This window comes from Notamacropus eugenii, chromosome 5 (genome assembly GCF_028372415.1).
Source record: "Notamacropus eugenii isolate mMacEug1 chromosome 5, mMacEug1.pri_v2, whole genome shotgun sequence".
NCBI classification, from domain to species: Eukaryota; Metazoa; Chordata; class Mammalia; order Diprotodontia; family Macropodidae; genus Notamacropus; species Notamacropus eugenii.
The window spans coordinates 34,629,358-34,655,896 of NC_092876.1; the positions used below are offsets into that span (position 1 = coordinate 34,629,358).

Below are 26,539 nucleotides of genomic sequence, written 5' to 3' on the forward strand. Positions count from 1 at the left end.
GTAAGTTTGCTGTTGGGACAGGTTTGAGTTCTGTCTGCACCACCATCAGGTAAAGCTGAGATCAGGTAGAGAGTTCAGGACCTGGTGGTACTTCAGGGCTGCTCCCAAAGCCCGGGGACCCTTGCAGGGAGGTGGAAAGGGGCAGAGGGAGCCACACTGAGCTATCACACTGCCCCTCCCAGACCCTGGCCACAGACAGAGCAAAGAGAGCAGTGACCAAGCAGCACAGTTGGGAGGCAAGATGTCCTGTCCAAAGGTGTGCCCAGTTAAGAGAGACCCCAAGGCTGAGATCCCAGTGAATAAGTGAGCCCAAGCAGGAGCAGGTGGGAGTGGAGTGAGATTTTTATTAAGAGGGTTTGATTCAGGAGACCATGGAAGGAGGAAATAAAGGCAGAAACCCAGATAACTGGTTCAAAAGGTTCAAACAGAGCTCAGAGCCATGGAAAGGCCCCATTCCGTCCTCAGGGGAGGGAGGGTGCACAGAAAGCAAGCAGAAGGAAATAGGTTAATTCAGTTTAGCACTTATTTACAGTGAGAGAGGGGACAGGGGGTTGGCCAGCTGGGGAAGTCCACTCTGGCTGGCCCAGCCCTTGCGCTGCCTATAGAGCCTCCCTCTCCCTGGGTGGCAGTTTGCATAGTGACACCCCCTCCCCCTCTGCTCCCCCTCCTCAGCCTGGCCAGGTCAGCAGTGGGGGAGACGCTGAGTGACTACAAGCTTAAAGCACCCCGCACCCCAGCTATGAACTCCCTGGCCCAAGGGAACCTTCCAGTTGCCCCCCACCTAACTCAGTTGAATCTGTATCCTGTGCCCCTTCTGTCTCTAGGAAGACAGAGGGCTCTGTGAGCATGCTCCCCCCAATCTTTCAGCAGTGTAACAGTCTCTAACTTTCCCCAATCCCCAATCCTATCCTTTCCCTAATCCATGTTTCCTTTCATCCATCTCCCTTCAACCCAGACATAGAGAGCTCTAGCTGTCCATGTACGGGGAAAGTGAAGCCCATTGGCACATTCTATGCTCCAGTGATACCCCAACCCAAAACAGGAGGAGAAGGAAGCAGTCCAGTAGCCAAGGACTGTTTCCCAACCCCTCAGGTGTCCTGACTAAAGGGAAGGGCTGAGAAAGGGATAGGACTGGAGCCAGAGCCCTGGGGAGAGGAGGACAAGAAGGAAAGAGGCTTTCAGTCACAAAGGGAAGGTTGGTGGGTCAGGGTATGTCCTGTCTCCACTCAAAAAAACCCGGAAACCTCAGCAAAGGAAGATCCAGGAGGGAGCATTCAGAGAGGACTGTCTACATAGCTGTAGGCAACTAATAAAAAGGATGGACAGCCCCATCCTGGTTCAAGCAATCCTGTAAGTTCATCTGGCCACTTTCCATCTTACAACCACCCCTACCCCTCACTTCCCCATGCCAGGTCCCCAGGGAGAATGACTCTTCCATCCATCCATCCATCTGTCTAGGCCATGCCCAATAGGCTCTGTCCAAGGAATAAGGAGTCATAGCAGGGAGATGGATACTTGGAGAAAGAAGAGAGGTCAAGATCTCCATTCAGAAGTCAAGATGGCACTAGCAGGGTGGAGGTGGGGGTAATGATAGTGGGGAGGGAAGGCCAGTTTTTTAAAAAATTCTGGCAGCAGCACCTGGGGCAGCAACCTCACTGACGCTTCCCCTTGTGTTGTTGGGGGCAGGGGGGCACTGAGCTGGTCCTCTGAGCATCCACACTCAACCGGCCACTGAGCCCCATTGCCGAGCACCCAGCAGAGCAAATCCAGGGCCCAAACCAGAAACATAAACATGGTGGGAAGTAAGAAAAAGTGCACAAAGTTGCTTTATACAATGACTCTCAGTAAGGTACCGATACAGTATTTCTCCTTTAAAGGTCTGGGGGGCCAGCAGTGTCCAGTCTCTGTTCCCCTGACAGGCCCTGCGTCAGGGACAGCACCACTGCCCACCAGTAGAGAGAAGGGGATCCTGGGGAACAGGTTGGACGTGGCCAGCCACGCCGTCCAGCCAGAACGCCAGCATTCAGGGGCCAAGGGGATGGCATCCTGAGCCTGGTCCAGGACTGATGAAGGGAGACGGAGCCCAGGCTCCAGGGCCGGGGGGTGACCCTTGCTAGGAGGGGGGTGACCCCTGCTTGGAGGACCCTGAACCCACAAGGCTCTGAGTCAGGCTCCTGCCAGACCAGTGTCCTTGAAGATCAGCCTTGGGGGTTAGGGGGAGAAGGGGAGACAAAAGGATCTGTTGGCCTTGGGGACCAAGGATGCTTCACTGAGGTACATGGGTCAGGATCCCCTAGATAGATTATTTTTCTCCCCCTCCTCGTCATAGCCTAAGGCAGAGTCCATTGGATCTTAAGACTGGGAAAGGGAGTTCTAGATGTCTAGGGAATGCGGAAGGGGGAGGGGGTTCCTGGGATATGAGGAGGGTGGGCCAAGGTGACCCATGTGGGAGCCCTCTGAAGGGAGAAAGCTCTCTTCAGCCCTGATGATAAGGGGCAGGGGGTGAAGAGGGGCTATGGAGAGAGGACCAGGCTGAGAGGGCAGGCTGGGCAGGAGCTTGAGGAAGGAGACAGATGCCTGGGATCTGACCTGGTCATGGCGCATGCGAGGTGGGGGGTGGGAGACCAGGAACTTCCGAGGACATGGGATCTGGGTAGCTCCATTAGGCTAGACCCAGGAAGGGGAATCATCCCAGGCTCCCAATGCCTCCCAATTAGACAGCTACCCCCTCCCCACCCTGCCCACCATGGCAGACAGATCGGGAGCTAACTCCCCTGTTCTGTCGGACCCCAAGGCCATCCCCACTCCCCAGCTGAGCTGTAAGAAAATGGGGCAGGGACAGACACAGGCTCCGGGCCTGGCTTCTAGGGCCCAACTCCCCCCTCCTCACGTCCCCTCAGGGACAAAACAAAGAAATAAGGGGGTAGTGGGGACCAGGGCGCTAACACTCATCAATAGTAAGGCTAATGAACTCCTGGATACATTTCCGGTACTGGAGCTCAGTGGGGCTGCTCCCGGGGTATTGACCTGGTTGTCCGAGAGGCCCCTCAGCTTCTCTCATCTCCTCGTTCATCCGAGCCAGCCGAAGCCTGGGGGTGGGGGGGAGCAGGACAGGGCAGAAAGAGAGAGAGTGTGGTATGTACCAAGCTGTGAGGCATCTCACACGTCCATATATACAGGTGCAGACATACACTTAGATACACATATACACACAAATACACACAAACACATATATACATACACATGCAAACATATGCATACACACATATACACAAATGCATACATACACTTACACACAAATATATACATACATATATACCTACAAACATATATACACTTACATACACAAATACACATATACATGCATACACACATACATACACTTACATGCATATATATACACACAAATACACATGTACACTTTGATACACATACACTCACATACATATACATACAAACACACTCATATATAGACATACACATATACACACCAACCCACACATAGATACGCATATACGCAGATACACATGAACACAGATATACATATACACACCAACACACACATATATACGCAGATATATACCAACATACACAAATATACACAAACATACACACATACAGATACACACCAACACACACATATATGCACAGATAGATACACAAACACACACATACATATACACACAGATACAGATACACACATACAGATACACACATACATATACTTACACGCACACTCACACAAACACACATACATGCACATTTACACTCTTATACACACAAAGACACTGTTGTTGCTGAGTCATTCAGTCATTTCTGACTCTGTGTGACCCTGTATAGAGAAGTTTTCTTGGCAAAGATCCTGGAGAGGTTTGCCATTTCCTTCTCCAGTGGATTAAGACAAACAGGGTGAAGTGACTTGCCCAGGGTCACACAGCTAGTAGGTATCTGAGGTTAGATTTGGACTCAGGTCTTCCTAACTCCAGGCCCAAAGTGCTATCCTTTGAACCACTTAGCTGCCACACACACACATATACACCACACACACATACACCACACACACACACATACATCACACACACATACATCACACATACACACATCACACGCCACACACAGATACACCGCACGCATACACATACACCACACACACATACATCACACACACATACACCACACACACAAATACACCACACACACATACATCACACACACACACATGCACACACACACATTGGGGCTTCATTTTCCCTTCTCTAATTCCCCTACCCCCATGTTCTAGATCCTTCCCCCAGCTCTAACTCAAGGATGGACCCCAAGCTTTCCCAGAACCCTCCTACTCACAGAGTAACAATATCAGCATTGGCAGCCTGGACAGCTATGGCCAGTGGGTCTTGCTGGTCTTCATCCAATGCGTGCTGGTCTGCCCCACGCTTTAGGAACAGACAGACCTGTCTACAAGGGGGAGGAAGGTCAGAGGGCATGGGAACACATAGCCCCCATCCTTCGATGACACTCCCCCCAAAGCCATCCAGCACATGGCCCAGCTTTGGTCCTTCTGTGACTGGTGCTCACCCCGTATGACCCAGGTAGGTGGCATGATGGAGGGGTGCCCGCCCCCGGCTGTCTCTTTGGTTCACATCAGCCCCATTTTGGAGAAGGAATTCACAGATGATCAAGGAACCCTGGAAGAGAATGAGAGGGTCAGACAGATCCAGAAGTCCCACCTGTTGGTTCCCTATCACTGTCAGGCAGCTTTGTGGCTCAGGAGCCTGGAACCAGGAAGACCTGAGTTCAAATGCAACCTCAGATACTTCCTAGCTGTGTGACCCTGGACAAGTCACTTAACCTACCTGCCTCACAAGGTTGTTGTGAGGATCAAATGAGAGAGAGCTTGGTAAAGCCCTTAGCACAGTGCCTGGCACAGAGTAGATGTTTTACAAATGTTAGCTGTTATAAATACTATTCCTATATAACTACATGCATGTGCTCTCTCTCTCTCTCTCTCTCTCTCTCTCTCTCTCTCTCTGTGTGTGTGTATATATATATATATATATATATATATGTATGTATGTATGTATGTATGTATATATGTGTGTGTGACACAATTTAGCTTTGATCCTTAGGGCAATAACCTCTTTAGCCTGACATTCAAGGCTCTCCACAATCTACCCCAACCTAGTGCTTCAGTTTCCTCAACTGTAAAATGGGTATAATACTAGTATCTACCTCTCAGAGCTGTGGTAAGGATCAAACAAGATAGTTGTCAAGCACCTCGCACAGGTCCTAGCACACAGTAAATACAATGTAAACGTTAGCTATCATAAATATTATTCCTATGTAACTATATGAGAAATATGATATACATACATGAATGTCTATATGATATCATTTAGCTTTAACCCTTAGGGCAATAATCTCTTTAGCCTGGCATTCAAGGCTCTCCACAATCTAGCCCAACCTAATATAACACACAGCAGGAATGCAGGAAGTCTTTCAGTGTACACTGAATTGAATTGAAACTACTATGAGCCTCAGGCTGAGTGAGGATGGGGAAGGGAGAGGCAGTAGAAGAAAATCTGGTTCCTGTCCTCAAGGAGACCCCAGTCAGGTTGAGGAGACTGGTACCCAAGGCCCAGCAGCAGAGAGCAGCTCAGAGGTTGTTCAGGCTTGGTTACACAGTCAAGGCAGTCAGAGCTCTGAGACCCCTGCAGAACCAGAGCTCCCTGTGCTCCATGGGGTAGTCAGGGAAGACCTCCTGGACTGAATAGGATCATGGCTGGGCTATAACTGAGGGGTAAGGTTGGGCTAAGCACAAACAAGATGGAACAACAGAAGCAGTGGAGAAGGGAGGCTGAAGGGACACTGAGGCTGGAGAGGCCCCAGAGGAGAGGGATGAGGTGGTGATCACTCTACAGGGAGGTTCTATGTCATCCTATGCACAGTGGGGTGGAGAGGGGTGTGAAGGATGGTTCTTCCTGAGTGGGACCAGGGCAGGGGAAAGGACAAATAATCAGAGCGATGGGTAATAAAGGGCCACCTACACAAGGGGAATCAAAGAGGGAAGAGGCAAAAATGGAAGAAGCCAATCAGGGGATTATCATAGTGCTCTGGGTGAAAGGCAAGGAGGGTCTGAACTGGGGGGAGTAGAGGCAGTGGGGATGGAGGAGTGGAACCCCACCTCAACCCCCACCAACAGAACACAAGTCTCACATGGCCCCTGAGGGCAGGGAATGTTTGCCTCTGTACCACCAGTGCCTAACAAGAGTGTCAGGCAAAATAGCAGGTGTATCATAAATGGGTGTTGATTGATTGGCAATTTAGCTGGGATTTAGATAGCACCTTAAGGTTTCCAAAATACTTTCTATACATCAGCGATTCTCAAAGTGTAGTCCTTTCCAGAGGGTCCATGAGGTCAAAACTATTTTCATAATAATATAAATATATTTTGATTTCTATTATAGTAAATATTGATAGATAGAACCCACATAAGTATAAGTTCATTGGGCGAGTCCTTGATCATTTTTAAGATTATAAAGGGATAATGAGATCAAAAACTTGAAGAATCACTATACGTTATATTATTTAACCTTCAAAATAACCCTGTGAGGTAAGTGTTCTTATTAACCACCCTTTACAGATGAGGAAACTGAGGCAACTTGTCTGTGGTCGTACTGTTAGTGACTTGGACCCAGATCTTGACTCTCACGCCAGCCCTCCATTCACTCCACCATTGAGGTTTGGTGACTGGCCATAGGGTGGGTAATTAGAAATCCCAATGGTGGGAACATGATTTCTGAGTCAGGAGCCGCCCATAGGTCCCCTCACTCACCCCCAGCACTGCCTGGATCAGTGGTGTCTTGCTCTCATCCTCCTCGTTGACCCAGTTCACCTCAGCCCCATGGGCCAGGGCCTCAGCCAGGACAGGCAGGTTTCTGGCTCGAGCCGCCCGGTAGGCCAGCAGCCCTGGGTGCAGTTCTCTGCTGTCCTCAAGGTCCCAGGTCTCACGGTCACCCTCAGCACTGGAGTCTTCAGATACTTCACCCTCTGGGAGAAGAGGAAAAGGAGTGAGAGAGAGCTCCTTCACACAAGGGAAGGGAAAGGGACCCGAGTCCCAGCCTGGAAAAATGATAGGGGCAGCCCAACCAAGCAAAGGGGTCCCCAGCACCTAAAACAATGCTAAACAGATACAGAACCACAACTAGGACAGGGAAATCTAGACTTTGTCCCAAGCCACTCAAATTTAATGGGCACATTTCTAGAGTGTCTGTGCTTCCAAAGGACAACACCCCCAGATTTCGGGCCTTCCTCACACATTCCCTTCAGCAGTGTGGAAGTCTTGTGATAGCCTGAAATGCCCTTCATCTCTCCATATTGCAGTTGGTCTCCCTCCCACTCACTCTCCTTTCTCCTCCCTCTCCCTTACATGCTAGGCACCAGGGTGCCACACCTACTTCCAGCTTTAAGCCCCTGTATCTGAGCACCTGACCGCCACCTGGGCACTGGGGCCTCTGAAACCACAGGCAGTGACCTTGGGGCCCTCTAGGCTCCTTCCCCCCATCCCTGATTGAAGGCTTGAAGCCCCTCCCTGCCTAACCCATGACCCTGCCCTGAGCAGCACACACCTTCTTCCATGACACTGTCTACCACGGAGCCAAAGACCAGGATGTCCGAGCTCCCATCTGTGCTGCCACCGAGGCCGCTGTCACTGCTCAGACCTGTGGGGCCAATGGGAGATGGACCCAGGGGCCCTGAATACCAAGGGGCAATGACCTGGAATGATTGGCATGCTGGGAGGCAGGGGATGTTTGCTCACTTTTGTCTACTAGACCTGACCAGCAGGATCAAATCAGGGGCTGGGATAGTGTCCTCAAAACTGGAAGAATGAGGGTCCACGGAAGGTTTTCCAACTCAGCCCAAGCTTAGGCAGAAGGAAAGAATTGGCCCACTTATAGCCCAAAGGCCTGAAGCTGAGAGCCCTAATCTCACCCAGCCTCTCCCCCAGGCAGAAAGGGCTAGTGGTCCAGAGACTGAAGGTGGTTGCAGATGGATCCCTCCTCCATCTAAGAGGGCCAAGAACCTAGGGGTGAGGAGGGGAGAAATTCTGTTCCTCACAGAATCATGAGGCCCAATCTACCCCCTTCCCATCCACAGACTAGAAGGAAGAAAAAATAAAATGAAATTCTGTTTCATTATAGTTAAATTTACTGAGTTAGGCATTTGGTAAAGAGGAGCATGGCAGACTGGATGGATGAGGACAAAATGAGCAGATATGAGGGTGTACATGGAGATAAGGAGACATACACTCACTCAACTAAGTCTGGCTCTAGGGAAGATCAGTCTTGTTCCAGGGGCACAGAGATTCACGGTGATGGTCAGACAGACAGACAGACAGACACACACACACACACACACACACACAGAGCTCCTGCTATGGTGAGCAGGGGGTGGGGTAGGGGAAAAGGGCCTTGCCTCTGGACTATGCACCTCTCTATCATTCATGACGCCCATGAGGCCCAGGACAGACTGGGGTCAGAGAGCTGTGCTGATGTCTGGGAAGAGAAGGAAGGGCTGTAGTTCTCTGCACCCAGAATATTTAAGGATGGGACAGACAGTGTGGTAGGGACTGATGGAAAGAAAGGACCAGCTCTGCTCAGGGACAGTCACTTAGCCCCCTGGAATCTGGGACTCTGAACTACAGATCTGCTAAGATCTCTCCTCCCCATCCACATCACTGGTGCTAAGCTGTTTGGTTTGGTTGGGGCATTAGAAACCCCTAGGCTCAGTCTCCATCTGGGTTTGAGTCTTATATTAAAAGAATCACTCCAACTCTCTATTTACCTTATTCCAAACATAAAGCACTATTTAAAGAGCAGGTTGAGTTCTCGCCATTTCCATTGGGATGCCAGGGCCCCTTTGGGCTTTCTCGTCTTCCCCCTTCCCCGCTCCCCAAGTCTAACTGAGAGCTTTCCCCATAGCTCCAGGGAGAAGTGTCTGTAAGAAGGGGGAATCTAAGGCAGGGCACAATGTATCTTCCATTAATAGTAACCCTCACACACTGGTTCAGAACCTTGGCTAGCTCCTGGCCTCCTCTCCTCCACCTCCCATGCTAACACCACCATCACCAAACACAACCAAGCTCATCCCTACCTCTGGTCTAGGCTCGGCAGCTCTCTTTGCCTGTAATGCCATCCCCAGTTGCCTAAGTAGGACTCCCTCCTCCCAACTGAGGCTCCAGCCCCTAGAAAACTGACTTCCAAGCCCCCAGACCACAGTACTACTCACTTTCCCGGAATCATAGGAGGATAGATTTAGAGCTGACCTCTTAGGGGTCATTTGGTCCCACTCCATCATTTTATAAATGAGGAAGCAGTCCCAATGAGGGGAAATGATTTGCCCAAGGTCACAGTGGTAAGTAGCAGAGCTGAAATTGAATCCAGGTCCTCTGACTTCAAGTCCCGCTCTTTCCATAATATCACGTACCAGTCACTATAGTTAGACTCAGCCCTGTGCCAGGGTGTACATAAGGAAAATCTAGAAAGTCCTATGCACTCCTTCAACTCCCTCCAAGTCTCCCTAGTTCTCCTTGCCTCTGCAGGGTGGATTCCATCTAAGTTTCCTGATTCCAACCCAGGGCTCCAAGTTGAGACATCACTGAAGGCAAGCCACCATTTGGGTCATCAGAGGGCAGAGACTTAGAAGCAAATTTGTAACCCAAGAGTGGATAGGAAGTATTCCTCTTTCATCCTAGTGGAATGTCTTTAGTGGTTGGTCTCGGAAATAGGGAATATAGAAAAAGAGTGCAAAGGGAAAAAGACACAAAGGTCCACTTGGCCCCAGCGCCTGTTCCCTCCCTCCCCCAGCTCTCAGGACTATGCTGTTCCTAGCCCTGCCTTCCCCCTCGCCCTCCCTTTTCTGACTGTGTCTCTTCAACTTAGCATCAGCAGCAGCCACTGTGATTAAGGCTACTTGGCTGTCAAGTGGACCACTGATCTATCCCCCAAGGATAGATCACTATGCTTCCTGCTTAGGTCATCTTCCCAGGGTTCAATCCAGGTCCAGCCTGAAGCAGGGGAGATGAGTAGGAGAGAAGCCTGATGGTTACAACTCCCCACCTACAACTCTGCCATTGAGGATGGAGAAGCCTGGCTCAAACCAGCTATAGAACAGACAGAAATGAAGAGGAAATGCCAATTAGTCATTAGGTTCTGAGCCTGAGTTGTTGGTTTTGACTGAGAACCTACAGCTCATCTGTCCCCACAGCCACGAGACCTTCAGCCTAGAAGGTTGGCCTTGTCTTATCACCTTATTGTCTTGTCACCTCAGCGCTCTGGCGGGTCGGTGTTCTCCCCAATCTGAGTATTTCCCCCAAAGATGCAGATCATAATCCATCTATCCCTGCCCATTCTATAGCACCCTTAAGAGAGCAAAGTGGACAGAGCCATGGACTTAGGAAGGTCTGAGTTCAAATCTGACCCCAGGCACTTACTAGCTGTGCAACCTTGGGCAAATCACTTAGTTGGCCTCAGTTTCCTCAACTGTAAAATGGGGATAATATAAAGGCACACCTCCTTCCCAGGGCTATTGTGAGATAATATTTGTAAAGTGCTCCGGAAACCTTAAAGTGCCGTGTAAATAAACACTAGTTACCATTAGTATTACTTCATCAAAGGCTGGTTTACCCCACTTTCCGAGGCTTTCCTTTATTTCTCTTGACATCTCAAGGATACTAATGAATCACAGAAACTGTCCTTTGGTTCTCCCTGGCTTCTGCTTACTATATTTAGATTTTCAGATGGCTTTGTGATCTCATGCATTCAGGAATTCCTTCCAGGGATGCACCTCCCACCCCACAGGTCGTGGCCTACCCTGAGTCACTTGTTCATCTCTTTCCATAAGTTCACCAAGGAGAAGGGCAAGGAGGACACCCAATGGGCTGGGCTCCTTCTTTGATTGCACCTCCCATCAGAAGTGTACCAGTGCTAGGCAACGAGGATGTCAAATAATGACACCCTTTTCTTCTATTCTCCTCAACATAATAAGGAATAATTTTTCACTAAGAACCATCAGATCATAGAGGATAAGTCTGCCTTGGAGTCATGAGGACCTGAGTCTGAGCCCAGCCACTGAGCCAGCCTGGCTGCAAGACCCTGGGTAAGTCATTTAACTTTTCATTGCCGTGGGCAACTCTTGAAGACTGGACATTGTGGACAAGTTGCCAGTCTGCATTATTGAAGGGTGCTTTCACAGACGATGAATTCCCTGGCACTGATGACCTCAGAAAATGAAGAGAAGCAAAGTTGATTTCCACTACACCTTCACTCTTTGAGGGCCTCATCACGGCATGGGCATGACTCTGGATACCCAAGGCTCTGGCCACAGAACACAAGATCTGATAGTGATGCCTACCTGATGCAGGCCCTCAGTGGGGCCAGAGCCACTACGCGAAGCCATCTAACAAGTCAGAGTTGGCAGCTACAATAGGGGGAGCACTGTCCCCATGAACATACTCATGAGATCACAGGGTCACAGATCTAGCACTAGGAGGGGCCATGGAGTCCACTGAGTCCAATCCTTCTTTTACAGATGAGGAAACTCAGGGCTAAGGAAGTGAAGGGATTTGCCCAATGTCATAGGGGCAGCAAAGGAGCAGAGGATCCTGGATCTAGCACTAAAAGAAGCTCCTGAGGCCATGAAATTCAACCCCCTCATTTACCCATGAGAAAACAAGCCCATGGAGAGGAAGAAGGACCTGCCTGAAGTCAGATGGGCAGTAAACATGAGAGGCAGGGTTTGAATTTGGGCATTCTAACCCCAGAGTTGGCCTCTCAGTGAGGAAAAGGAGAAAGAAGGGAAAGGAAGAGGAGAAGAGAAAATGAAGATGGAGGAGGAGGAAAAGGAGGATGAAGAGGAAAAGGAGAATGATAATACTAAACAGGTCAAATAGCTCATGTTCCTGTAGCCCTCCACAATTTACAAAGTGCCTTCCTCAAAATAATCTTGTGAAACAGGCAGTAAGAGGTATCATCCCCATTTTACAGATGAATAGACTGAGATTCTGAAAGGGGACCTTAGGTACAGCTACATGGCACCATGAAGAGAGCACCAGCCTTCCCATCAGGAGGATCTGAGTTCAAAACAGAAAGGGGACTTTTCTTAAGGTCACAAAGATAGTAACTGACAAAACAGGGATTCACAACCAGTTCTTCTGGCTCCAAAGTCTATCGTCCCTATGTAGGGAGATTTCAACTTTCCCCTCTCAGAACTAGATAAATCTAACCACAAAATAAACAAGAAAGAAGTTAAGATGGTGAATGGAATTTTAGAAAAGTTATATATGACAGATCTCTGGAAAAAACTGAATGGGTATAGAAAGGAATACATCTTTTTCTTAGTGGTACATGGCAGCTATACAAAAACTGACCATGTATTAGGGCATAAAAACCTCACAATCAAATGCAGAAAGGCAGAAATATTAAATGCATCCTTTTCAGATCACAATGCAATAAAAATTACACTTAATAAAGGGCCATGGATAGATTAAAAATTAATTGGAAATTAAATAATCGAGTCCATTTTCCCTACATTGATCTAGCCACTACCCCTAACCCTACAAGTCCCCTCCTTGAAATGCTGGAACTTGGAGTTCTAGCTTAGGTGCCCTTGAGGTGATGTCTCTATAGATCTCTGGAGTCCTCACAGTCCCACAATTCCTCTGAACAAAATGTTTCCTTGGAACAAGCAAAGTTCTAGCCTAAGATTGTCGGCCAGGGAAGTCAGGATGGGGTAGGAACATGGGATGGGGGGGGGGAGACACTGGAGTGGAGGAAGTGACTGTCCCCCTCTCCTCTCCCTCCCTCCTCTCCTTGCAGGCCATTGCTCCGAGATTACCTTACCTCCGGCCGGGAGGCACGCCTCGGTGCCCCCGGGGCCCAGGCCACTGTCCCACTGACCAGCTGCTGGGGGGGCCTGCGCAGACATGTGGCCAGCACCTACGAGGAAGGTGGATGGAACAGGACTAGGATTAATGGGGCAGAGCTCCTAGAAGTGAGAGGGGGATGGGCAGGAGCCCACAGTGTCCCCCAATCCCCAGGGTGGGGGGAATGCCAGGGATCCAAAGGAGGGGAAGTAGCTGAGGACCTGTTCTAACCCAGCACTGTAAATGAGTACAGACATGTCACCCCAATCCTGTCTCTGAATCCCTCAAATAGCTATGTCAGAGGCCCGGATCTCAAGAGACAGCAAAAAAGGTGGAAACAGGAGGAAGGGGAGGGACAGAGATGAACTGAACTGCTCCCACCCAGCCACCCCTCTCACTTACTTCTTGGTCCTGCCCCAGCTGCTCCTGTGTCAAAGTAAGAGAAGAGGGAGTCCAGCTCATCTGGACAGAAGAGAGAGTCACGTCGAAATTTCCGTTCCAAAGTGCTGGCTGAAGGGGGAGGAGCAGAGGGAAGTGAGGGCACTGCTTGGTACCCCCAACCTCCACAAGGCCTTATACAGCTGAGGCTATCAGGCCAATACCCCCAGGTCTGCCCCTCAGCCCTCTCAAGGTCAAGAGACTGAGAGAGATGGAGACAGTGAGAAAGCCTCCAGCTCCATCAGTGGCAGGTTGGGGGCCAAGGGGACAATAAATGAGGGGGATTCATTTGACAAAAGATGCAGAAGAGACTGGGGTCACTTGGCTTATAGAATTTCTGAGCATAAAAGGCAAGGGAGGAGGGCAAGAAAGATTTGGGGTGCGAGGGTCCCCCACCTGATGACAGTGCTGCAGGGGAGATGGCGGTTGGCTCCTGTCGGAGCTGCCGTCGCATCCTGGGAACTCGGGGAGAACTCTGGTGCCTCCGACATTTCTTCATGCTCCATCGCCGGGGCTTGGCCTCTCCCCCACCAGCTGTCTCAGTGGCCTCAGCCCCAGCCCCTGGAAGCTTCTTTAAGAACTTTCTCTCCACATATTTGACCTTGATCCAAGCTTCTTTGTCCTGCCTGGGAAAAAGAGGGTGAAGGTGAGGATGCACCACCAAAGGCTGTAACAAACAGCTGACTTGCTTGAATGAGGCCAGTCCCATAACTCTACCATGATCCCAACCTCTGGTCTCCTGTGTCCCCCTATTCTGATAGCCCCATGACCTGCAAGGCCCAGATTTCATCAACAAATTCCTGACTTTTAACTTGTTTACATATTGTTTCGCCATGGGAGAATAGGGTGTTTTGGGAGAATGGAGACTCATTTTTTTCTCTTTATATCCCAGAGTATAACATAGTAATTAATAAATAATAAGTTTTTAATAATGATTATTCATTCTAAACAGACCCTGGGCTTTCCACACTCCTATCCCTCTAATCTCTGATTCCACCTTTCCATCTCAACAAACCATGATCCTCTTGTTCCATCCCCTCTCAGCCTCTAAATTCAATATTCTATTCCCTTCCCCTAGGCCCACTCCTCTATCTCCTTAATCCACAACCTTATTCCTCTACCCCTTCCATCCCTGACCACTTCCTCTGAGCCCCATCTCCTGACCTCATCCCTATATCTTCCCAGACGCCTTCAGATTCCCACCCATGACCCCATCCTTGGATCCTCCATCCTCTCAACTTCTGAGCTCACTTTATCCCCCTCAACCCATGACCCCATCCCTACACCCTCCAAACCCTGAGTCCATTTTTTTCATCTCTCTATCTCTCTATCCATTTTTCCACCCATGAACCTATCCCTCTATCTCTCTACCCATGATATCATCCTTCCATCTTCCCAGTGTAAGTTCAGTCTTCCATTCCTTTGCTATGACCCCAACTCTATATCCTTCCAACCTTTGACCTTGTCTTTCCATTTCCCTTAATCCCTAACCCCAACCTCCAACCCTAGCTCATCCATCACCCTATCTTTTAACCTACTAACCTGGAACTGGAGGCTGTTGGCTTCTGGAGCCCCAGTTCCTCACACTGAGCCTCATAGATCTGGTTCACGGTGCTATTGCCAAGCTCACACATCAGCTGAGAGGAAAAGATTAATAGGGTTAAGCCTCATCAGTGGCTCTGAGACACAACACATGTACATGTGCACATGCACACACACATGCGTGCACACACATGCCCCTATAGGGATGATACCCACCTTCAGCAGCTCTGGTTCCCATGAATCTAGTGTCAGGGACCGGACCTTGGAGCAGTGGACTCCCAGACTCCTGGGTTATAGGGGAGAAAGCGGAAAATGAGGAGTCAGAAAAGGGGCTAAGTTCAAACCCAAACTCTCCAGGGCTGACCTAGGATAGCCCTCAGCCACATATGGCTTAGTTAATGTGATATTTTCCCCCTAGGCTGCTCATCTCCTTGGTCACATCAGCCCAAGCTGAAAGTGATTAGCAAAGGAAATCTGTTCCCAGACTAGATTCTCATGATGCATTCCAAAGCCAGATGAAAATGATTTGAGGATTATCCTAAGCTTTCTCACTATAGAGATTACCCAGACTGCTGCTCTCTCCATTCCCCAAAGGCACATGAAGCTGCACGAATCCCAGCCCTGCCTGGGCATGAATCCTTTCCACAACGTCCCAGCAGTCATCCAGACTACTGAGAGACATTCAGGGAGGGGAAACTGCCTTCCTTCCAAAGGAACGAGCTGCTGCCAAAGTTTTCCATACATTGGACTAAGATCTGTTCATCTGCAAATCCTCTTCCCTGCTTCCACCACTGTGGAGGGGAGGAGTGTGTGGCAGGGAGTGTCCCAGCTCTTTCTTCTTTCTCAACAATCCTTCAAACACTTGAAGACAACAAGCGTGCCCTACTCCCCAACTGTCTCTTCTACAGGCAGAACATCCCTAGTTCCTTCACCAATCCTTGGTCCCCCCAGCTTTGGAAATACTTTAGCTTATTAATGTCCTTTCAAAATTGGAGCATCCAGCCCATCCATTGGGGAATGGCTGAATAAGTTGCGGGATATTATTGCGATGGAATATATTTCTGTGCTATAAGAAATGACGAGCAGGATAGTTTCAGAAAATCTTGGAAAGACTTACATGAACTGATACAAAGTGAAGTGAGCAGGAGCAGAACATTGTACACAGTAACAGCAATAATGTACAAAGATCAACTATTCTCAGCAATGCAAGGATCCGAGACAATTCCAAAGGACTCATGATGAAAAATACTATTCACCTCCAAAGAGAGAACTGATAGAGTCTGGATGCAGATCAAAGTAGACTATTTTTCTACTTTTTTTTTTGTCCCTTTAGATCTATGTCTTCTTTCACAACATGACTAAAATGGGAATATTTTCTGCATGATTGAACATGTATAACCTCTATCAAACTGCTTACCATCTCAGGTAAGATAATTTGGAACTCAAATTTTTAAAAAATGAATGTTAAATTTATCTTTACATGTAACTAGGGGGAAATTTTTAAATTTAAAAAATTAAATATTGTTAAAAATAAGTATGAATGAATGAGAACATCCAAAACTGAACAGAATGGTGGTGATAATGATGATAACACAGCTATTATGTGCCAAGCACTGTGCCGAGCACTTAAAATATCCATTTGATCCTCATAACAATCCTGTAAGGTAGGGGCCATTAGTATCCCCATTTTACAGTTGAGGAAACTGAGGCAAACAGAAGTTACATGACTTGCCCAAAGTTATATCGCTAGTAAGTATATGAAGCTATATTTGAACTCAGGTCTTCCTGATTCCACTGTGCCACCCTAGCTGCCTATATGCTATCAGATGCTACAGACGTATCCTGAACAGGGCAGAGGACAAAACTGAAACCTCCCTTTCTCTGTATACTCTGAGACTCAAAGCAGTCTGAGATCAAGAAGAGGTCATTCTATGGAATACCCTCATCTGTCACTATAGCCTACCCTTAGTAAGGCTCCTATCATCCCCTGAGGCTCTTAATCTGTGATCTCTAGTTCTGCTTTTGGGGTTCTGGAGGCCCCAGGCCAGAATGGTGGATCAGCATGATACAGTGGATAGAATTCAGGGCCTGGAGTCATTAAGAACTGAGTTCAGATCATCCCTCAGCCACTTACTAGCTGTGTGACCCTGGATAAATCACTTCACTACCCTGAGTCCCAGTTTGTTCATCCCCAAATAAGGATAAGAAATCCCACAGGACTTGTCTCACAGTGCTAATGGGAAATGGGTCCAGTGAGATTATGGATGTAAAGCAATCTTCAAACTGTAAAGTGTTGTATCAACATCCATATTTGTCATTACTTTATTCACAATCTTGACCTGAGGCTCCTAAGGCTCCTCCTCCCCCAGAGTCCCAGCCATGATATACTCAGCTCACCTCCCCAGTGCCAAGTTATTGAGTATCTATCCCAGTGGGGATAGAGTGCTGGGAAGATCTGTGTTCAAATCCCAGTGACCCTGGACAAGTCCCTTCACCTGAACCTAGGTTTCCCCATTCACAAAATGAAGAAAATACCTATGGCCCCTCCTAGATCCCTGAGTTCCCAGAGGCCCCAGCACTGGCGCTGGTGTTCTGGAAGCCTCTGCCCTGAAGTCCCAGCCTTGGCCCCAAAGTCCCTATGGCCAGCCCTGGTCCTGAGTCCCTTGCCCTCTCCTCCTCATCTTCTCTCCCCTCCCCACATACATACCTGTGGATGCCTGAGCACTCGATGCACAGCAGGATACCGAGGTTGATGCTGGCCCAGCGGGGGTCAGGCTGCCCACAGTCACAACACTGGCCATTACCCGCCGCACTCTGCACCCGCTGGAGGATGCCCTCCCCCTTGCTGCTTCTATCTCTAGTGTCTGGGGCGGAGTCAATGCTGCTGGTGGATGGCGATGCCGTTCGATCCAGTCTCTAGGAAGGGAGAAAGCTAGAGGTAAGACTTGGGCAGAGACAGGTCCATCTACCTACCATCCACCCCCATCTCCTAAAGATGAGAAAAGGACAATGACAATCCTGGGTTGCTGCACTACCAGGTGTGGCCAGCAGATGGCAGGGCAGCTCCACTGTACTGGACCCTGGAGGGCTGGCTGCGTCTAGACCGAGCCTCACCTCGATGTAGTAGCTGTCCGGGCTTTCCCGGTAAGCTGAAGCAATGCTGGCCTGGACTGCCTGAACCCATGCCTGGCGGAGCTTCTCTGAATCAGCCTGTAGCATGCAGCTCCTGAGGAGAAGGGAGGAGGGATCAATGCTGGGACAGGGGAGCCAAGTCTCCAGTCCTTACCCCAGGGCACCCCTAATTTCATACAAGATTCCCCCAAGCTGACTCCACAGACAGTAGTTGGAGCAGGGAGTACCACCTCCAAAAAACCCACCCTGCATTTGGAGAAGATGCCGCACCCTCCCCACCGCTGGAAGCTTCTCCCTCCCCAGCCAGGATCCAAGCCCCTTACTTGGTAGGAGAGACCACTTCGAAGCAAAACCTCCTCTCTATGTCCTCACATGGCTTCACAGTGCAGAGACGGAGATCATCCACCACCACAGTCAACCCATCCTAGAGAAATGGACCCACTGAAAGCCCAAACTCACAAAGCAGCCCAGACCTCGTACCACTAACGTCTGGATCAAAGAGCCACTGACAGCTTTACAAACCAGCCCCTGGCTGGCCACAGCACTGCCCACTCAATCATAAGCCCAGCACCTAACCCAACAACTACTCATCCTGGATCCTGACCCACTAACATTGGCACCAGATGCTGACCCCCCTGACCACTCAGCCCTGTAACTCTTACCCACTAATGAGAAATTATAAGAATGTTACACACATGCATGTTATATAACATATTACATATATTGTATGTTACACACATGCAAGTTATAGAATGCATTATGTTATATGTATAACCAGTATTTACAAAGCATTTTACATAGGTTATCTCATATTACACCATATTCACAACTCTGAGACCACTCAAGAGGAGAGAAAAAAATGAAGTAACTCATGGACCCCTTTCTGGGGGGAAGAAATAATGAGGCCCTAAAGCCCCTGGACACTGAGCTTCAATGGATCAAGAGGGAGAAGAAGAAACCCTCCCCCATCCCCTCTTCCCCTCCCTCCTCATTCTCAGCTGTGCACCGTGGGATGGAAATAACCAGAAATGCTCCAGACTAGGCCAGCAGCCTTAGCCCTCAGTGGCTCAGATCCTGCCCACTCACCTTGAGCTTCTTCTGGTAGACCAGTTGGCTGTTCTGGATGGAGAACCACCTCCTACAAGAAGGAATATTGAAATATTGAAAGAGTCAGGGCATAGGGTCACCATCCTCCCCAGAACCTGCCTGCCCTTTCCTCTTTTGGAGGACCTCATGATATTCCTCAAGCAAAGATCTGATTACATCTCTCCTCCACTTTTAGTTAAACTAAAACTCCTGTTTGGTATTTAAAAGTCCTTCCCATTCTGGCTCCAACCTTTTTTTTCCAGGCTCCTTCCATATTACTCCCACTCCCCCAGGCTTTGCTCCAGCCAGACCAGCCTTGCTGTTCACCACATACAACATCCTAGCTCAAACTTCCCTGCCTTTGCACGAGCTGTTCTCCATGCTTGGAATGTCTTCCCTCCCCCCACCTTGAACTCTTAGAACCTCAGCTCCCATCCAGGCTCACCTCCTTCAAGAGTCTCTCCTGAGTCCCCTAGTACTTCATGCCTTCCCTCATCCAAATATCTTTTTGGGTATCTGTCTTGCATTTATTTATCTTCCAACATGCCATATTCTCCTGCCCAGCTCCTTGAGAGCAGGCACTATTTTGTTTTGGCAGAGTGTTCACTTAGTGAACGCTTGTGGGGTGACTCACTGATTTCCCCCCTCTCTTTTCCACCCCATCCACCCCAACTCTCACCGATTCCATGTCTTAAATGCATTGCTGGCTCTCTTGAAGAGGTATCCCTCCATGACCACGCCATTGGGAGCATCTACATCAAACTCCACCTTGGATTCGTCATAGGAGAAGTCCTGGTGGAGTGAGGGGAAGGATAAGAGGTCAGAGAATGAAAGGAGAGGTGCCTCATCCTCTTCCCCCTCATCACCATGCTCTCTCCAACAGGCACATTCAAATTACCAAAACACCATCCCTCCAAACCAATAGATTCATTCTTCCCTTTCCCAAAGGGGAGAGAAAGGGCAGCTAAGGGAGGTGTCCATGGTACTGAAACCAAGTTCTTGTTCCAATCTAAAGACCCTCAGCCACCCCCTCCTCCCCTCTATCTCCTCCCCAGGGACCTCAGTATAATAGGCAAACTCACCTGCAACAAAGTCTGAAGTCAACAGGTTCCCGGGGGCAAGAAAGAAGAGGAAAAGAAAGTGAGTGAAGGGCCCCCCAGTGATGACAGCTCCCTACTCTATTCTTTTTCTCAGGGAGTATCTTCCTAATAATGGGCCCTCAGATCCCCAAGAGTGCAATCCCACATTAGGAGGCCACTCTTTCCATCTCTTCCCCTTAAAGTTTTATAAAAAAAAATTTAGAGGTGTCCTTAGATATGCAGTCCACAATGCTCCCCCACCACCAATGGACACATAGGGAAACAAGTTTAAGAGGTTTAGGGACCTTCCTGGGGTCACACAGTGGGTAAACAGAAGTGCCAACACTGGAAGCCAGGTCTTTTGCCTCTCTGTCATAGGATTGCACTGAGAAACGATCATAACTGCCATCCCTCACTTTTGTACATCTTGAGTCCTGGAGCGGAAGGGTGACTCGCCCAGCGTCACACAACCAGTCATTGGCAGAGCTGCAGCCAAAACAGCCACAATGACCTTGGGCACTGAGGTCCCCCATCCTACACAGTGACGGAAACTCACCCCAAGGAGGTCCTACTTTAATCTTTGGTTCTTCCCCAAGAGGTGACTGAGCTCTCCCCTTCTCATCTAAGATACCCCATCCCTGGCCTAAGGACATGACCCAGCATATCAAAGACACCCAAATGACTCTGAGTGACCTTGGGATTTCTTGATATTAAGTAATTTTCAGCCATGTCCAACTCTGCAACCTCATTTGGGGTTTTCTTGGCAGATATTGGAATAGTTTGCCATTTTCTTTTCTAGCTCATTTGACATATAAGGAAACTGAGGCAAACAGGGTTAAATGACTTGCCCAGGGTCACATAGTTAGTAAATGTCTGAGGACAGATTTGAACAAGTCCAACTCCAGGGCCAGTGCTCTATCCACTGTGCCACCTAGCTACCCCATCAACAGGGGGGACTACCCTCCATGTACTGAAATTTCCAAAGGGGAAGGTGACTCATTCTTCTCTACTTTTATCAATGAAGTAGGAGAGACTTAAATTCAACACAAGCAAGTATTTCTTGACCTGTGGGACAGTGGAAACAACACTGAATTCAGAATCTTAAGGCTCGAGTTCAAATCCCAGGTCTTCCACTCACTACTTATTTGACCTTGGAAAATCACTTGATCTCTCTGGGTCAAGGTTTCCTCATCTGAAAATGAGAGAATTGGATTAGATACCTCCTGAGGTCACTTCCAGTTTGAGAAATACAGTCAGGGGTGTGCTGAACCAACTAAGGCTGACTCACAAGAAATAATTGTTAAATTTGCCATGTGCACATTAACACTGAGGACATCAGCAAATGCTACAAATCAGGGCTTGATTTGTTGCTTGTGGATTGTCTAGACTTAAGAAAGTGATGGGGAAAATGTTAACCACACAGATTAAACTTAAAAGTGTGTTATATGCACATATTTTTTTTTTTTTGGAGAGCTGGTTGTTAAACATCGACCAGTATATTCCTGTCAATATTATGATCTGGGAGGAACAATTAGAGCTGCATGCAGAGTCTGGGTGGATGTCTAAAAAAAAATAGATGGAATTGATTAAAATCTATTGAATTGGATGAAGTCCTGATGAAGAACAGGGAGATATTCCCTCATGGTTAGCTTTAGCTGGCAGATGGTCTGATATCTGAGAGACTTAGAAGACAAGGCACCCCTTGGAAAGGCCATTCCTTCCATCTTGAAAACCTAGAGTCCCTGCCCAGCTCCCCCTTTAAAAAGGGGGTGCTAACAGCGGAGGGATTCAAAGAACCTGAGAGGATCATAAAAAAGAAACTTTTCCATCTCTTGACATCACTGGATCCCAGAATAGGGACCTTGGAAAAGAAGGGATCATAGATCTATAACTTAAAGGACCTTAGCTCAATCCCCTCATATTACAGACAAGGAAACTGAGTCCCCAGAAAGGTGAAGTGATTTTTCCAGAATTGTATAACTTGTAAGTGTTTGAGGAGGGATTTGAACCTGGGTCTTCTTGACTGCAATCCTAGTGCTCTACCCTGCCATACCACGCTCACAGAAACAGTTGGCCAGCTGTGTACAGAGAGGAACCAATAGGATGGATAAGAGAATGACCCCTATCCCCATAAGCAGCATTTCTAGCACCTCTCCCAGCCTGGGGGGAAGGGAGGGCCAAGAAGAGGAAGTGGGGGACTGTTACAGAATGAGGGGCCCACAGGGCCTAGACTAGGCACAGACACAGGGAACTCCACCCCTAAAGAGTCTAAAATACTTTGACTTGGTAAAGCCTAATTATCTACAGAAAAACAAACAAAAGGAAAACATCTCCCCAAATCCACCAAACCCAACAAATGCTTAGTAAGTGTCTCCTCCGTGTCAGGCACGGTGTACAGACACTGAGGATACAGAGACAAAAATAAAACAGTGCCTGACTTCAGGGAGTTTGCATTCTGCTGGGGAAATGGGGATGGGGATGGGGAGGGAGGGCTACACCTCATATGACCTTTGAGGAGGGAGTGAGCACTAGCACCACTGGAGGAGGGCAGGGAAGGCTTAGTGGAGGAGGCAGGATCTGAGCTGAGTCTTAGAGAAGAAGAAAACAAAGGCAAAGGATAAAACATTGCAAGTGTGGAGAATGTTTGGGGCAATGCGTTGTGCCACAGTTGTGTGGGGCTTGGGGGTCTGGCTTGGCTGGAAATTAAATTGTACAGAGGGAAGTAATGTGAAAGAAGATGGAAAAGGCGGGTAGGGTTTAAACGCCAGGCTGAGATTGTGTATTTTATCTTAGAGGTGATAGGGAGCCATTGAAGGTCCTTGAGCAGGGGAGTGAACAGTCAGACCATGAAAATTATTTTGGCAGATGTATGGAAGATGCATTGGAAAGACTGAAATTCAAGCAGCCAATCAGGCAGCTATTACAACAGTCTGAGTAAGAGGAGATGAGAACCTGAGTTAGAAGGGTGACCGTGTGACTGAAGAGAAGAGGACATGGCTGAGAAATGTTACGGAGGCAAAGACAACCAGACTTTGCAGTTGACTGGATATGGGGAGAGGGAGGGGTAAAGGAGAATGAGGCATCAAAGGTAACTCCAAGGTTATGAATGTGGGTGACTAGAAAGATGGTGCTGGGGTAAAGGCAACAGGAGAGTCTGGAGGAGGGATAAGTTTAAGGCAGAGGTTGAGTTCTGGTTTGGAGGTGCTGATTTTGAGAAGCCTGATTTTGAGGGCATTCTGGAGGTGTCCTCCAGGCAAGTGATGAGTGAGTGACTGGAGCTCAGGGGACAGGGGAAGGCTGGGTGGGAGTCATGCACAAAGAGATAATACTTGAACCTGTGGGAGGTGATGAAATAAATGACAGAGACTCAGAGACTGAGACAGAGACACACAGAGAGGAGACAGAGAATGAGATAGAGAGGCAGAGACAAACAGAGAAATGATAGAGAGAGACAAAGACATGGACATATCAGAGACAGAAACAAAGGGGTGAGAGAAAGGAGGGAGAGAGATGTGAACAGAGTGGAGAGACAGAGAAATAAAAATATAGAGAGATAAGAGACAGAGGGGTGAGAGAAAGGGTGGGTGTAATGCCAACAGAAGGAGACGAGAGACATAGAGAGAAAGGAGGACAGAGTACCCAGCATAGAACCTTGGGGTGGGGGGCAGTTGGGGGCGTAGGTGGGAAGTAAGGCTAATGATCCACCCAAGGAGACTGAGGAGCAGTGAGATAGGAAGGAGGACAGCCAGCAGAGACACCTAAAGGAGGAGGGCTCGATCCACATTAGCTGCAGGGAGATAAAAGAGAATGAGTAAGGAGGATTTTAGCTGCTGAGACATGATGGGTAATCTTAGAGAAAGTCATGTCAGTACAGCAGTGGCTCCTGGGAGCCAGCTTGTAAGGGAGTGAGAAGTGAATGACGGGGTTGGCAGTAGAGGCAGCAAGGGGAGAAGATTCTTTCTCTGTGTGATGGGAAAAGTGAGAGAAAATATTTGCCATTATTTGAGGGGATGGAAGGTTCACATGGGGGCTTTTTTTTAGCATGAGAGAGAAGCTGGTGAAGGAGAGATTGAAGATATGAGTGAGGTAGAGATCGATTCCTGAAAGTAACAGGAAGGAAGGAAAGAGGGAAGGAAGGAGAGAGGGAGGGAAAGAAGGAAGGAAGGAGACAAGGGTCTTCTATGTATCAGATACTGTGCTAAGCTCTTTACAAATATTATCTTATCTTATCCTCACAACCAGTCTTGGAGGTAGGTGCTATTATTACTTTACAACTGATGAAACTGAGGCAGGTAGAGGTCAAGTGACATGGCTGGGAAGCATCTGAGACATGACTCCAATCTGAGTCTTTCCTGCCTCTAGGTCCAATGCTGAAGCCCCTCCCCACCTAAGATCGAAGCTCTTTTACTCCCATCTCTGATAAGCAGGATGGAGTTTTGAAAGATGGAGTTAGGGAGGAGAAGCCCACAGAAAATGGGCCTCTATTTTCTCAGCAAAGTAGGAGGCAAGGACATCTGCTGTGAGGGGAGGAGGAGGAGAAGGACAAGGTTTGGAACAGCTGATGGGACGAGTGGGACAGAAAGTCAACTGGGAATAAATCAAAAAGTTTCACCATGCAATAGCAAGGGCCCATCTGGGATTCAATAAAAAAATGTGTGAGGATACCCTCTGCATGGTTGTGGGATTGCCTCCTTGCTAGAGGCAGCTAGGTGGCGCCATAGTGCACAGAGCTCTGGACCTGAAGTAGAGCAGATCTGAGTTCAAATCTGCCCTTAGACACTTACTAGCTGTCACTAGTCACTGGGCAAGTCACTTAACCTCTGCCTCAGTTTCCTTGATAATAAAATACAGAATAATAACAACATCTACCTCACAGGGTTGTTGTGAATCTCAAATGAGATATTTGTAAAGCGCTTAGCACAATGCTTGGTATACAGTAGGTATTATATAAATGTTTCTTCCATCCTTCATCTCCGGAGTGGTAGTAGAGGCCAATGGGGGAGGGGGAGAGCCAGTGCTGAGGATTGGTAGGGGATTAAGACAAGAGGACGAAAGAGTCTAGGGCACAGGTTGAACAAATCAACCATAGGGTCCATGCTAATTAGAGAGGAAAGTAAAGCCTAGGGAAGGAGGGATAGAATAAGAGAATATAGAGGGATGGAGGGAATGGAGATTCCAGTGAGGAGAAAGAATGGGTTTAGGGGGTTTAGACAGAAGAAGAGGTGGAAGACCAGGAAAAGGTGGTCAGAGAAGAGGACTTCTGAGTTCAAAACCATGAAAGTGACACAGCTGTGGGTGATGGTGAGGTCTTGGTTATGACCATCCCTTTGGGTGGCCAATGTAGATCGAAGCGGTAGGTCACGGTATTGAGGCAGTCAAGAAATTGGGAGTCCAGGGTGTTAGAGGGGACAAAAGCAAATAGATTTGGGGCCAGAAAGGACCTCAGTGAGACTATCTAGTTCAATGTACCCCTTTATAGGGGGAGGAAACTGAGGCACAGAGAGATTACATAACTTATTCAAGGTCACGCAGGCTACCTGGCAAATATCAGAGGCAGGATGTGGGCCCTGCTGCCCCCCAAGTATGAGGACAGGAGCTGAGCTGGAGAGAGAGAGATTGTCTGTGAGGAAGGTAATGAATTCCTTAAGAAAAGAGGAATGGTCCCTCCTTAGAGACAATCCACTCTCCATTCCACGCCTTTCCATGGTAGCTCCCCAATAACTTTGTTCTCACTCTGTCTTTCAGAATTCCCTGGTTTCCCTCCGGATGCAGCTGAAACAACGCTTTCTCCAGCAGACCTCTCTCAATCCCCTCTGCACGGCTATCACCCTCCCTCCCAAACTACCTTGTCTGCATTCTGCATATATCCTGTCCATATTTCTACACAGGCAAGCTGTTTCCCCTTCAGTAGGACACATGTTGCTTGAGGGCAGGAATGCCCAGCACAGCGCCTGGCACATAGAATTTGCCTGATAAATGCTTGTGGATTGATTGATTCTTCGCAGAGGTGGGTGACTATGGCTGCATAATGTTGCTTATACAATCACAGACAGCTTATATTTTCATTGGTTTTGCGGACCTGCTTCCCCCTTCCCCACACCCTTTCCTTTTGTACTCTTGGTTGCAAGAGAGAGCTGGTTAAGTAGGAAGCAGGAAAGGATGTATTTAGAAGTAAAGGTGATTTTAAAACAAAAGATATTGATACAAATGAGATTTTAAAAACATAATGGCAAAATAAAAACCAGAGGGAAAGTATTCTGGAGGCCAATGGATCACAAACATCAAGGAACTGGGCTAGGTGACAGATGGAAGGAGGAGAGGTTGCTGAGTGATGGGGGTAGAG

General features: G+C 48.3%; 1 protein-coding gene across 1 annotated transcript in view; it reads right to left on the bottom strand.

The window, feature by feature from the left end:
- Window positions 1-26,539, bottom strand: part of ACAP3 (ArfGAP with coiled-coil, ankyrin repeat and PH domains 3) — a 63,206-nt gene that overhangs the window by 2,488 nt on the left and 34,179 nt on the right. The window contains exons 10-25 of the mRNA XM_072608482.1: window positions 20,200-20,211; window positions 19,797-19,909; window positions 19,118-19,169; window positions 18,355-18,455; window positions 18,014-18,125; window positions 17,607-17,815; window positions 15,116-15,185; window positions 14,900-14,994; window positions 13,754-13,983; window positions 13,322-13,429; window positions 12,897-12,992; window positions 7,626-7,718; window positions 6,833-7,047; window positions 4,576-4,685; window positions 4,345-4,455; window positions 3,028-3,089 (exon numbers count right to left, since the gene is read on the bottom strand). Of these exons, the coding sequence (XP_072464583.1) occupies window positions 3,028-3,089; window positions 4,345-4,455; window positions 4,576-4,685; window positions 6,833-7,047; window positions 7,626-7,718; window positions 12,897-12,992; window positions 13,322-13,429; window positions 13,754-13,983; window positions 14,900-14,994; window positions 15,116-15,185; window positions 17,607-17,815; window positions 18,014-18,125; window positions 18,355-18,455; window positions 19,118-19,169; window positions 19,797-19,909; window positions 20,200-20,211 (1,789 nt within the window). The remainder of the gene's footprint in view (window positions 1-3,027; window positions 3,090-4,344; window positions 4,456-4,575; window positions 4,686-6,832; window positions 7,048-7,625; window positions 7,719-12,896; window positions 12,993-13,321; window positions 13,430-13,753; window positions 13,984-14,899; window positions 14,995-15,115; window positions 15,186-17,606; window positions 17,816-18,013; window positions 18,126-18,354; window positions 18,456-19,117; window positions 19,170-19,796; window positions 19,910-20,199; window positions 20,212-26,539) is intronic.